Below are 13966 nucleotides of genomic sequence, written 5' to 3'. Positions count from 1 at the left end.
ACATATCTAATTGGAGTCAAAAAGAAAGAGGAAGAAAGGGAAAGAAGCAATATTTGTAGAAACAATGCTGAGAATTTTCCAGAATTGATAAAAGACATGACTCTTCAGATTCATAAAGCCCAAAGACTACCAGGCAAGATGGGGGGGCAGAAATCTGCATCCAGATATATCACAGTGAAACTACGGAACACCAAAACAGAAAAATCTAAGAGCTGCCGAAGAGAAAAGACAGATTATCTTCAAAGGAACAACAATTACACTGACAGTTGACTTCTCAACAGCAGAAGACAGGAGAATAATATCTTCAATGTGCTGAGAGAAAAACAACCAACTACTAAAAGAATAGATATTGAAAGTATAATTTCCAAACTAGAAAGAGGAGTGGGAAGGAGGGGCATAAGGGGGAAGAAAAACCCTAATCAATACAAAAAAAATCAAGAAGAAAAAGGTTAACAATATACCTAGAAAAAGTAGAAAATGAAAACGAAAAGTAAGATGATCAAATTAAATAAAAACACATTCAGAAATCATGGTAAAAATAGATTAAACTCTGAAGTTAAAAGACACAAATTAACATTCTGGAAAAGGCAAAACAATGAAAACAGTAAAAATATTAGTGGTTGCCAGGGGTTTGGAGGAGGAATAGATGATTCGGTGGGGTACAGGGGATGTTTAGGGCAGAGAAATATTTTGCATGATACTACAATGAGGGATCCTTGTAATTATACATTTGTCAAAACTCATAAAATATACAAAACTAAAAGTGAACCCTCATGTAAACTATGGCCTTTGGGTGATAATAATATATCAATGTAGGTTCATTGATTGTAACTTATTTATTATTCTGGTGAGTAATTTTGATAGTGGGGGTGGCTGCATGTATGTGGGGGCAAAAGGCATATGGAAAAATCTCTGCACTTTCCATAAAATTTTGCTATGAACCTAAAATTGCTCTAAAAAAATTAAGTCTTATTTAATCACCCAAAAATGACTAAATAACTCTGTAAATAAACTATTCCAAATGCTTCAATTGGATAAGTGAATTAAAGGATTATGGGGTTTTTTTGTTTTTTCTTTTTAGACAGAGTTTCACTCTGTCACCCAGGCTGGTGTACAGTGGCACAATTTCGGCTCACCACAACCTCCACCCTCCCAGCTTCAAGCAATTTTCCTGCCTCAGCCTCCCAAGTAGCTGGGATTACAGGCGTGCACCACCACACTTGGTTAATTTTGTATTTTTAATAGAGATGGGGGCTTCTCCATGTTGATCAGGCTGATCTTGAACTCCCGACCTCAGGTGATCTGCCTGTCTCAGCCTCCCAAAGTGCTGGGATTACATGTGTGAGCCACCATGCCCAGCCAGAATTATGGTTCTTAACCAAAAAAAAAGAAAAAGAAAAAGAAAAAAGAAAAAAAGAAAGACAAAGATTGCCAGGATTAAAAAGAAAAACTGCTGGTTATTGGTTTCAAGGGACATACCAAAACATAAGAAGACATGCAAAAAAAAAAAAAAAAAAAATCTCATTTCTCCATAAGTTTAAATTTAATCTTTTCTTTTCTTTTTTTTTTTCTTTCTTTTTTTCTTTTTTTTTTTTTTGAGTCAGAGTCTCATTCTGTTATCCAGGCTGGAGTGCGGTAGCACCACCACTGCAGCCTCCATTTCTCAGGCTCAGAGGATCTTCCCACTTCACCCTCGCCTTCCCTAGTAGCTGGGACTACAGGCTCGCCACCAAAAATGGCTAATTTTTAAATTCTTTGTAGAGATGGGGTCTCACTACATTGCCTAGGCTTGTCTTGAACTACTGGGCTCAAGCAATCCTCCTGCCTTGGCCTTCCAAAGTGCTGGGATTACAATAGTGAATCACTGCACCTGGCCAAATATGATCTTTCAAATTAAGATGAAACACATATGAAGGTTTTAATATAATGGTCTGTTTTGTGACATTTCTTTTGGAAAATACATAGAGAATTTATACAACTTCTCGATTTTTTTTCTATCTCCTATACTAATAATATTTTGTCTCCTTTGTAAAGCACCAAGTCCTTGAAGATGGATACCATTATTCACATGTCTTTGTATCCTACACAACAACTACTTAACACACTCTCTGCACATTAAATACACTCAATAAATTTTTATTTAATCCAGTCCATTTTATGTGAGTTTACTATATTGAATAATAAACTAATTTTATGTTTGAGTTTTTAGTTCATCGGCATCGCAAACATTATCTCCCCAAAAAAGGAAACAAGAAGTGGAGTAAATAATCTCGACCATTAGAACAAAGCATTTTGGAAATTCTGCATGTTGAATTATCTTAGCTATGTTAGAAATGAAATAAAACCAATACAGAGTATTTATGGTGGAAATGGCATGATATCAGAGATCTGCTTTAAAGTACGAACTAAAAAAGAAGAGAAGATAGATGTTAACAATATTGGCAAAATGTTGAGAATTGCTGAAACTGGATGAAGGATATGTGAGGGGCCATTACACTCTTTAATTTCATATATTTAGAATTTTATATAATAAATTTTTTTTTAAAAGAATATAAAACTGTACTTACAAAGTTTCATGTATTTTTCACTCTTTCTTAAAAGCATTTTAGAACTGTTCTTTGTTTGAAGAAGCAAATCAAGGTTTTTCTTAGGACCAAATAGCATATTCAGCCCAATAATTAATATCATTGTCCCTGTTATAAGAGAAAAAAAGAGTATATTATAATCTGATCCAAAAATCCTTCCAATGTTGTATTCCAAGAGCTGCTATTTCTTTTAAAGGAACATACCCTGGAAATTCCTGTACTGAGTTAATTTATCTCAGAACCTAAACAATTACTCTAGCAGTGCTTTTGATAACTGGAAAAAATCAGGTAGGGTTCTAGGAATCGTGCTTTAAGTGAGAGGACCACAGCCTTTTCCTGATGCAGATTTCTTTGCATTTCTGGAGTATTTCCTAGTTGTTAGGTTGCTGAAGGTGTTTGTGATTGACTGTTGATTGAGCAGGGGATGGAGAAGCCTTCTGAGCTGCCATAGGGATGCAGTAAGAGCCCTTCCATGCACTAGGTCGAGAAGCACAATGGAGCATATGTAGGTTCTTAATAAGACAGTGCTTGTTGCAATCATTCTGTGGTGGGATTTGAGTTCTCTGGGAACAGGGGCCTCAAAGAGGATACATATGCCAAAACTCACAGTGTGCCAACAGGGCAGCCAATAAAGTGGAGCTAAACTGGGATGCACAACAAACTAGCTTAGATGTAAAGTTTACTTACTTCATCTAAACCGTACACACTAAGAATGGAAACAGAGATACGCCACCATATGGAAATTAAGAAATTTAAGAAATTAAGCCATTTAGGAAACGTCAAGTAGAAGTCAGAAGCCAAGCAAAAACAGCTATATCAAATTTTCCAGGAAACAGCAGGAGAAACCCAGAAAATAAATTTATAACTAAATTCTGATATAATACAGATTCTTTTCAATTCAGTTGTATTAACAGTTACTCTGAATATTACCAACATTTCTTGGTTTTTATGACCTCATCAAATAACATCACTCATTTTTCTTTAAAGCTCTTAGTTGTGTGAAGCTGTAATTATGCACTGTTTCTACGATCCCATAAGTAGTGAGACGAAACTAAAAAAAAAAAACTCATCGTTCATAACATTCTAAAGAAACAAACTCATGCATGGAACAGCTCTTACTTTCATTTGTTTTCTTCTCATGGCAGATGCCTAAGCAAGCTGGTATAAGAAAAAAAGCAGGGCATTGGACAAGAAAATAAAGCAGAAGAGAGTACACACACCTGAAAGAAATCAGAAGAAATACAAAGTTTGCAAAGTCAAGGTTATCATAGAGGAAATGCAGTAATGTATTTCTCTCATTAGACGAGAGCTTGAATATTTACCAGAAATACCAAATTCTCAAAAGTTAATTCAAAAATATTTCACATAATTTTAAACTATGTCTTTCAAACTAGGCTGTCCTGACAGATGTCTAGCTCATGGGGTATAAAAGCACATGGGAAAATGTACAGAGTACTTGGATGTCTGTCAGGGGTACTAGGAGAACTACAAGAGAACCCAGGTAGATATAATCCCAGCACCTTGGGAGGCTGAGGCAGGAGAATCGCTTAAGCCCAGGAGTTCGACACCAGCCTGGGCAACAAAGTGAGACCCCATCTCTGCAGAAAATAACATAATCAGCCAGGCATGGTGGTGTGTGCCTGCAGTCCCAGCTACTTGGGAGAACTCACAGATACTGTGAACTATGATTGTGCCACTGCACTCCAGCCAGAGCAACAGAGCAAGACCCTGTCTCAAAGAAAAAAAAAACCAGAACCCAAATAGAAGCCTTCACTTCTGAGTAGCACTCACACAACTGTAATTTCTTAAGTATTTGTCTCGTTTTATATATGGTGTTTCCCTCATTTAACTAAAGCTCCAAGCAGGCAAGGACAGTAGGTGTTTCTAATATTCCACATCTGGGAATGGTAGATAAAGCAGACCAGAAGAGTGATTGGGTGGGAAAGGGGGCAATAATGGGAAATTGATTAATGGGTACAATGTACCCTGTTAGGGTGATGTATACTCTAAAAACCCTGACTTAACCACTATGCAACCTGTGCATGTAACAGAATTGCACTTGTACCCCACTAATTTGTACAGATAAAAAGGGGAAAAATAATCTTTATCACCTGGCACTGTTTCTGAAACATAAGGTATATGATCATTTTTTTTCAAAATTTAGACAACTAGTGAAATTTTGATAATGTTTTAATGAATAAGTGAGCCAATGAACAAGAAGTAGATCCCTTATTAACATATTTTTTCTCATCTTTCAAACATTTTGTGGAAGTATTTGATATGCTACTTAAACTAAAATTACATAAACTAAAATGATTCACAACATTTGATTTGTATATGCCTGGATAATAATTTTATTATTGCCAGAAACCGACTTTTAAAATATTAAAATTGAGCTAAGCTTATAAAATTATAATTTTTGTACATGAACCAATTTTTAACATATTAAACTGAGCTAAGTTTATGAAATTATAATTTTGGTATGTGAATTCATAACCACTAAAATGGTAAATATATTTATCCTATGATTTGGGGGTTTATCATTTACACTAAGATATATGTATTTTATTGGTAAAAATATGGTAAATTAAAATAGAGTCTGGGTGTGGTGGCTCATACCTGTAATCCTAGCACTTTGGGAAGCCAAGACAGGAGGATTGCTTGAGGCCAGGAGTTGAAGACCAGCCCGTGCAACACAGCAAGACCTCTGTCTCTACAATTTTTTTTTTATTAGTGGGGTGTAGTTGCTCACACCTAGTAGGCCCAACTACTTGGGAGGCAGAGGTGGAAGAATCGCTTGAACCCAGGAGCTCAAGGCTGCAGTGAGATATGATCACATCACTGTACTACAGCCTGGGCAACAAAGTAAGACCTCGTCTCAAAAAAACATTCACAAATAAAATTCATAGGAACCCAAAAAAATCACAATCCCTGTGTATATTTAGGAGCCAACCACTGAAGTGGCAGCATGAGTATCATGATGTTACCTTTTCCTAATACATCTTTAAACACAAGTGTAACATTATTTATGCTTTAGTATGGATTGACTCCTTTCACAACTAATTAATTTAAAAGAAGTTTACAGTAATAATACTGAAATGTGCTGATAAATTAAGACATTTGTTTTTAATTTATAATTTAGACATCCCTCCAGGTTTTGTGTTTTAATCAAGAGAGTCTATTTTACCAAGAAAGCGAGATCATCCTGTTTATTTCCACCAGTCACATAAGGTGCTAAATCCTGGTCAGTCCATAAAGATATTTTTGAGAGTTATTTTAATCCAGACCTTTCAAATGTACTTACCCAAAAGCACATCTGATCTTTCTCTAGCGTAGACACCTCCTGGGACAAACTTAAAAGCTGTGCACCAGGCACAGAAAAATATTTCTAGAAGATAAAATATCATGGCAATGGTCATGGTTTTCCCAAGGTTTGTCCCTGAGCTAATTAGGTGTCCCAGTACTTGAGGCCACATGGATGCAGTGAAGACAGCAAAGACACAGCCGGACACAGCAGCTGCCCATGTGTGCAGGTAAAGGAGTCCCATAGCTGAAGCTGCTCCTGTTTGTGAGAGAGAGAAATGAGTCAGACAGAAAAGCAGTCAAGCTTAGAGGATGGCTAATTTATAGCCTTTAGAACCAGAACAGACCTTAGGGGTATACTGATCCAGTTTCCAGACAGATGAGAAAAGTAAGGTCTGACAAGATAAAGGTGATTTGCCCAAGGTCACACAACCAGTTACTGTCTCAACTGGAGGTAGAATGTAGATCTAGTAAATCTCAGTTCAGTGCTATTTCTTCAGAAAGGCCAGGAGGAGGGAAAAAGGCATTTTTAGGTAACTGCTGTTAAGATCCTAACAGCAATAAAAACTAAAATTATATGTAATACCAAAAATATGTCCATTACATTTAACCAATCAGATACAGGACATTAGAAAACAGGTAGAGTGTGGTTTCTAGAACGCTTCTGTTAAGGGACTTCTAAAGGAATTTCTGTCTATCTAAATGCTACCACCTGTCCTACAAGAGGTACATTGACTTTCCCAACCACACAGCCCCAAGAGAAGAGACAGCATTCATGGACTCACTGTGTTAGCAATTCTGCAGTGAGTTCATTCACTGACCGACAGCCTGCTAGTTGTCAGGAGCTGTGCATTCTGCCTGGTCCACAGCAGGCACTTGGTAAGTGTTGAGCCAATGCTGAGGTCCTATAACCTTTCCCCCAATTTCTGTGAAATCAGCTTTGAAATAGCACTACAGGGTCCACTCCATCTTGGGACTATCAATATAACCCCTTTCCATAGAAAATATAGCATTTCTGAAAGATTCCAATCCATATTGTGTAATCGGGACCCACCCTTCAAACGTAGCTACAGCAGACTCTTCACTACTTGGACCAAGAATTCCAGAAATGAGTGGGAAGCAGAAAGTGGCCCCAGCCAGCTTCTTAATGCCCCACGGTGGGATAAGTTCATGAATACATTGCATTGCACCATCACAGGGCAAGGCCACCTGACTGCTTATTTCTCCCCTCTTCAAAAAGAACATCTCTCAGATGAGCATGAGAGCTAGATGCCAAGGTCCTCTACAACCCATAGAGTTAACTCCATAGAGAGATCTTCAAACACCTAGATCCTCAATGGAATTTTTTCATTTTTAAAATAAAACAACTGTAATGCCCATTTACTATAGAAATTTTAAAAATACAGAACTGAAAAGAAGCAATTAAGGACTGCCTAAGATGGAGATGACCACAGCCAATACATCTGTGTATTTCTCCTATCATCTTCTATGTGTACACGGAAGTATTTTTACATAAATACAGAGTATTTTTATATAGATGGAATTGTACCACATATTAAAGACTATATGCTGCTTTTTATGAAACATTATATCAGGAAAATTTACTTAAGTAAGCAATTTTTTTTCTAAAACATTTTAATGTATATATAATACTTTACTGGATAAATACACCACAATATAAGTAAGCATTTTTCTATTGCTGGCCATGTATGAAGCTTCCTATGTCAAGCTTTTAAAACAACAATGTGATGAACATCTTTTTTTTGTCAATGAATCTCTTACCACACTGCCAGTTACTTCCTTAAAACAGATTCCTAGCAATACAACTATTATGTCAAGGGGCATAAGTATTTTAAAGTCATGACGTGTGACCAGTTGCTTTCCTGAAAGTAACTTTCAGGAAACCTTATACCCAACTTTCGGGAAACCTAATACTTGTCTTTACTTCCTGCAGAAAACTTGCCAAGTCTCAACACCTTTTAAATCCTGCCAAAATTTATTCATTAATTTGCTAAAAATCTTTACCAAATATATGTAATACCAAAAAAATCTTTACCGAATTAAGGGCAAAAATGCTATGACATTTTAAATTGCACTTATTTGACTATTAGTGAAGTTGAATTTTTCTTACTTACTGGCTTACAATGACTGTTTTTAAAAGAATGACCCCGAATTTGACATTCTAACCCGAAGACGTTAGAATGATATTGTTCTCTTTGTCTTACTATAGGGAATTCTCTGGAGGGAATGAAAACAACTCTCAAATTTCCCTTGACTGTTACCACTTTTGTTTCTAGTTTTAAATAGGCTCTATATTTCAAATTCACTAAAATTGTACTGTTTAAGTAGGTTGTAAATTCAAAATTACAATTCAAACGCTAGAAAAGTGACTTTCTGACCTGTTACCTATTAGTTCCTTCTAGTGAAGGCACGCAATCCAGTATTATTAGCACTTAACCTCTGCGTCCTTCCAGAGATACCCTATGCATGCAAAGAAATATAGATTTGCATGCATTTCCCTTCCTTTTTTTACACCAAGGATAGTACACGATATGAACTGTTAGTCACTTTATCTTTTTCATTTAACTGTATTCCTTAACTGCTTTTGTTTGAGTCCTTCCAATAATCTCCCCCAAATCTGTACAACATCAAAGACATCAAGCGGAAGTAATAGTAACTGACTATTGCAATAACATCTATAATAACTGACATATAAGTTTTCAATAAATCAAGTTTTCCATACAATAAAATTCTCTGGACACTGAGTAGTACACTGGGATCCTATCAATGTGTTTACTATATTTAGCCTTTTTAAAAAATAGAACTCTGTCTTTACTAATTTAACTGCTATCAAGATTTAAAGCACCTGTATCTTTGCTTATATGAAATTCTTCAGTCACTGCCATAATTAACTTCATGCTGAGTCTCCAGTTGGGATTGTCAACTTAAACTGTACAATGGGAAAACAGGATTCCTTTGCCTACAGCTTGCTTTATTGTGTGGTTTCCAGAGATGACTCACAGTGAAAAGTGGGCACCGCCTCCAGATAATTAAGCCTGAGCTCCAACTTACTGCAGGTGAGTAAGTGATCAGAAAGGAAGATGAAGCTGGTAAATTATGGCCTTGCTTTCCTCTCTTGCAAGCAGCCTTCTAGAAGCCTTAAATCTTCTTCTATTAGACGCTTTAAAGCTACTGTTTAATACTCCAGAGAGACCGTAAAACTAGATTAGGTTTGGCTCTCAAGGTTATGACCTTACTTGTCTGGGGAAATAAGTATAAGACTGTAAGTTCACAGCTTTTCTGTTCCTTACCTAACAGTCTATGTCTCTGTGTTCCTCAGTTTTCCAAGGTTAAAATGAAGCTGCTGACTACCTGTCCAATCAGCACTTTGCTTATACTTTATGAGAAAAGGCATTATATAAATGCTGAACAAACGCTCAATGCATTTATTTTTCCTTTTCCAAGTTACATGTAGATTAAGAAGCTACTGTATATGGTCAATGCAAACTCAGCATTGACAAAGTTTTCTGGCCCTTTTCCTGAGGAATCTCACAAATAAACCCTCTGATGAGAAGAAAAATTACTCCTATGTACACACAAACCTCCACAGCCTCCAAATACAATGCCTATCAGAAAACACACGAGCAAGTACAAACAGCTCAACCAGACTGCAACAGTGTGCTCACACAGCTCCAGGAGGAAGAGGACCAGGCCAGTCTCATCAATTTAGTCATGTATCTGGATTACACACACATTTCCACTTAAAGGTGATGGCCCTTATGGTGTACAGAAATTCACTTGCTATGTTATTATCCTAAATCTTCTATTACTCATACAGTCTCTCAAACCCACACACAGCATCTAATGTACCACTCTGAATTACCTTCTTAATTAACATGTATTAAGAACATCTCAGCTGGGCAAAGTGGCTCACGCCTGTGATCTCAACACTTTGGGAAGTAGAGGCGGATGGATCACGAGGTCAGGAGTTCGAAGCCAGCCTGGCCAATATGGTGAAACCCCATCTCTACTAAAAATACAAAAATTAGCTGGGCATGGTGGCGTGGGCCTGTAGTCTCAGCTACTCCAGAGGCTGAGGCAGGAGAATCGCTTGAACCCGGGAAGCGGAGGTTGCAGTTAGCCAAGATTGTGCCACTGTACTCCAGCCTGGTGACAGAGTGAGACTCTGTCTCAAAAAAAAAAAAAAAAAGAAAAGAAAAAAAAAAGAACATCTCTCCTCAGAAAAACCAAATATAGTATTTGCTATGTAATAAAGTGTTTTTTACTTAGGGTCAGCAAACCTGACTATAATCATTAAATACTGCCTTTTAAGGGAATGGAGGAGGGGTGGCATAATTCTGTTACAGGAAAATGCTCCCTCCTGTTTACAAAGACTAAGGGAGAGGGAGAGGGCAGCCCAAAACACGATTGCCTTCACTGATGCCTCTGGGGTCCTAAAGGGTGGAACTGGGAAGAGATGGGTCAGGTATTTGAGTAAGCAGACATGGACCCCAAAGCTGCATGGAAGGCTGGGGAGTCCACTGTTACATGTAAAAGAGAAAGAGAAATGAAGCTTCATTATGAAATTCCAAAGGACATTTTTGAAAAACAGAAAAGCAAGGAATCTTGAGGAGTGAAAGGGGTCTGGCAACTAGTAACATGGCAGTGCACAGCCCTCATCTCCTCGGTGAAATCTGCTACTAATGAGAATTACTTAATGGGTTAATGGTGTCCATCAGGTGAGGGATACCCTAAGAGCTCTGACTTGATCACTACCCAATCTATGCATCTACATACTGCTGGTGAGAGTGTAAATTAGTCTAACAGTTGTGGAAAACATTGTGGTGATTCCTCAAAACAGAATTACCATTTGACCTAGCAATCCCATTACTGGGTATATACCCAAAGGAATATAAATTGTTCTATCATAAAGACACATGCACATGTATGTTCATTGCAGCAGTATTCACAGTAGCAAAGACATGGAATCAACCTAAATGCCCATCAATGGTAAATTGGATAAAGAAAATGTGGTAATATACACCATGGAATACTGTGTAGCCATAGAAAAGAATGAGATTATGTCCTTTGCAGGAACATGGATGGAGCTAGAGGCCATATCCTTAGCAAACTAACACAGAAACAGAAAACCAAATGCTGTATTTTCTCATCATTAAGTGGGAGCTGAATGATGAGAAGACATGACACAAAGAGGGGAAGAACAGACACTGGGGTCTACCAGAGGATGGAGGATGGGAGGAGAGAGAGGACCAGGAAAAGTAACGGGTACTAGGCTTATTACCTGGGTGACAAAATAATCTGTACAACAAACCCCCATGGCACAAGTTTACCTATATAACAAACCTGCACATGTACCCCTGAACTTGAGAGTTATAAATCAATCAATCAATCAATCTCACTTTGTACCCCATCAATTTATACAAATAAAAAATATTTTAATTAAAAATCAAGAATTTTTATAAATCTGCTACTTACATGTGTGCTTTATTTAAGTATTCTTGAGGGTAGGTAGTATTACGGCAGTGTAGTCTGGAAAAGTGGCACAGCCACAGGAGGAGGGGGGGAGGAAGCTGGAACTCAGAGCAGGTAGCAGCCAGCGACCTTGGTGACATCTGCATTATAGTTGCTGCCACTGATTGCAACAGCCCATTTGGCCATAGTACATATTTGTATGGCTGTATCTGCTTTCAGCTGAGTTGCACGTGCTTGCAAACAAACTGGGTAACCAAGCTCAGTGCTAGTCTATCTGCAGGTAAATTCCACATACCTGTAACCCACCAGATCAAACCAGTAGCACGAAACCACGAACAAGCTGGAAGCATCAATCCACTTGCCAAGCACAGCAGTACTGCACCTCTGTGAAAAAGGACATGCTCTAAGACATGTGACATTAGTAATATTTCATTGTCCCAAATATAAAATAGAGATATACCTCCCACCTCTGGGTACATACAAGAGATAATGTGTGTGAAACAACCAGTGAGATCACAAGAGCCCACTGGGAGCCAATATTAGATACATTCAGAACAGAGAATAATAAAAACTCTGACATGAGATCAATGATATCTACCATCTTATCAGGCAAGCGCAGTAACCGAGCTTTCTCAGACTATTAAAGTATAGTCCATGTTGGTCATGTCAGATTTTAAGTGACTCTGCCAAGGACAAAAAGAAAAAGTCATTGGAAAGGTTTCTATTTAGTTTGCTTTTATTCCTTTCTTTCCTCTTCCTGCTGCTCTTGCCTATAGTCTCTGCATTCCCAAGACTGGTATCAGTTTAATAAATAACTCATAGCTGAGTGCCTTTTAAAACAACCACAAACTATTTTATTCTTTTGTGATTTTGGTAAAAACTTGTAGGAGGAGGAAAAAAACATTAACTAAACTTTAGAAGGAAACTCAGCAGCAATAACAGCTAGAACATAGGACTCTTTTCAGTAGCTGTCACATAAATTAAGGTCAAAAACGTAGCATGCACTACATAGTAGGCACTGCTGTAAGATTTTCCCCCTGCAATTACTATTCATTTAACTCTCATGTGCCTGTAAGGTAAATGCTATTATTATCCCCAGTTTACAATGGAGAATACTGGGGGAAAGAGCACACAAGTAACCTGTTTGAGGTCATACACAGTAGCCCACATAGGACGAAGAATCTGAAATGGTCCTCAGGCTCTGGGGTGAGGCTCTTAGCCACTTTACTGCCTGCTCCTACCTGTGTAAGAATGACCCTGAGGCTACAGAAGACCAGATAAGAGAAGAGGCCATGAGGGACAGTGTGGTTCTTTTTCTACTCCCAAATCAACAACAAATATTTTTGAGTGCCCACCATGTGCCAGGCTCTATTCTAGGTGTTTGGGATGCATCAATGAAAAACCATCCCTTTCCCCCATAGAGCTCCCATTCTAGTCGGGAAGACATACAACAAACACCATTAATAGATAATGTAGATAGGGCCAGCCCCAGGCACAGTGATCCTACGATAATATCAGCACTTCCACTTCAGGAGGCAGAGGCAGGAGGATTGCTTGAGGCCAGGAGTTTGAGACCAGCCTGGATAAAATAGTGAGACCCCATCTCTACAAAAAAAAGGCCAGGTATAGTGTCATGTGCCTGTAGTCCCAGCTATTCATGACAACAGGAGGCTGAGGCAGGAGGCTCACTTGAGCCCAGGAGTTTGAGGTTACAGTGAGCTATGAGCGTGCCACTGCACTCCAGCCTGGCTGACAGAGCAAGATCCTGTTTCTAACAATAATAATAATAATAATGAAGATTATCAGAAGGCAGAAAGTGCTACAGAGCAGTAAGAGTGATGGAGTCACTACTGTTGAGGTGGGCTGAGGAGAAGCCAGAACATACAACTAAGACACAATTTGTCCTCCCTCGTCCTCCCAGGGCCCACGGACGACATGTCTCCTTTGGTTTCCCAAAGCCCTGCAGCACCCTCTGAGCCTCCCTCTCAGCTTTCTCCCATCAAAACAGACCTATGGGCCGGGTGCAGTGGCTCACGCCTGTAATCCCAGCACTTTGGGAGGCCGAGGCGGATGGATCATGAGGTCAAGAGATCGAGACCATCCTGGTCAACATGGTGAAACCCCGTCTCTACCAAAAATACAAAAAATTAGCTGGGCATGGTGGCGCGTGCCTGTAATCCCAGCTACTCAGGAGGCTGAGGCAGGAGAATTGCCTGAACCCATGAGGCGGAGGTTGCGGTGAGCCAGAATCACGCCATTGCACTCCAGCCTGGGTAACAAGAGCGAAATTCTGTCTCAAAAAAAAACAAACAGACCTATGACCCATTTCTTTAAGTAGAGTCTGGTGAATTTCCGAAAGCAATTCCTACTACGATGAGGGTGAGCGAGGATGTTCTAACTCAACATTTCTCAAGCAGGTTCCGAGAAACACGCCTATTCTGTGAGATGTGAATTGGTGTTCTAAGGAAGAATTCCATGCTCAAATAACTTTGGGAACCCTCCAAAAGTCTCTAATATGCTGATGTGCATTGTGAAGCACAAAGAAAGGAAGACTGACAAAGAAAGGCTGATATCTCCTAAACTTA

General features: G+C 38.6%; 1 protein-coding gene across 1 annotated transcript in view; it reads right to left on the bottom strand.

The window, feature by feature from the left end:
- The window catches only part of CWH43 (cell wall biogenesis 43 C-terminal homolog), a 59626-nt gene that overhangs the window by 36814 nt on the left and 8846 nt on the right, over positions 1–13966 (bottom strand). Inside the window, exons 5-7 of the mRNA XM_021670374.2 lie at positions 11677–11765; positions 5890–6147; positions 2568–2693 (exon numbers count right to left, since the gene is read on the bottom strand). Of these exons, the coding sequence (XP_021526049.2) occupies positions 2568–2693; positions 5890–6147; positions 11677–11765 (473 nt within the window). The remainder of the gene's footprint in view (positions 1–2567; positions 2694–5889; positions 6148–11676; positions 11766–13966) is intronic.

This window comes from Aotus nancymaae, unplaced genomic scaffold (assembly GCF_030222135.1).
Source record: "Aotus nancymaae isolate 86718 unplaced genomic scaffold, 86718_ANA_hifiasm-v0.15.2.pri h1tg000006l, whole genome shotgun sequence".
Classification (NCBI taxonomy): domain Eukaryota; kingdom Metazoa; phylum Chordata; class Mammalia; order Primates; family Aotidae; genus Aotus; species Aotus nancymaae.
The sequence above is the reverse complement of the archived record's forward strand: the minus strand, read 5'-3'. Positions and strand labels throughout refer to the sequence as shown.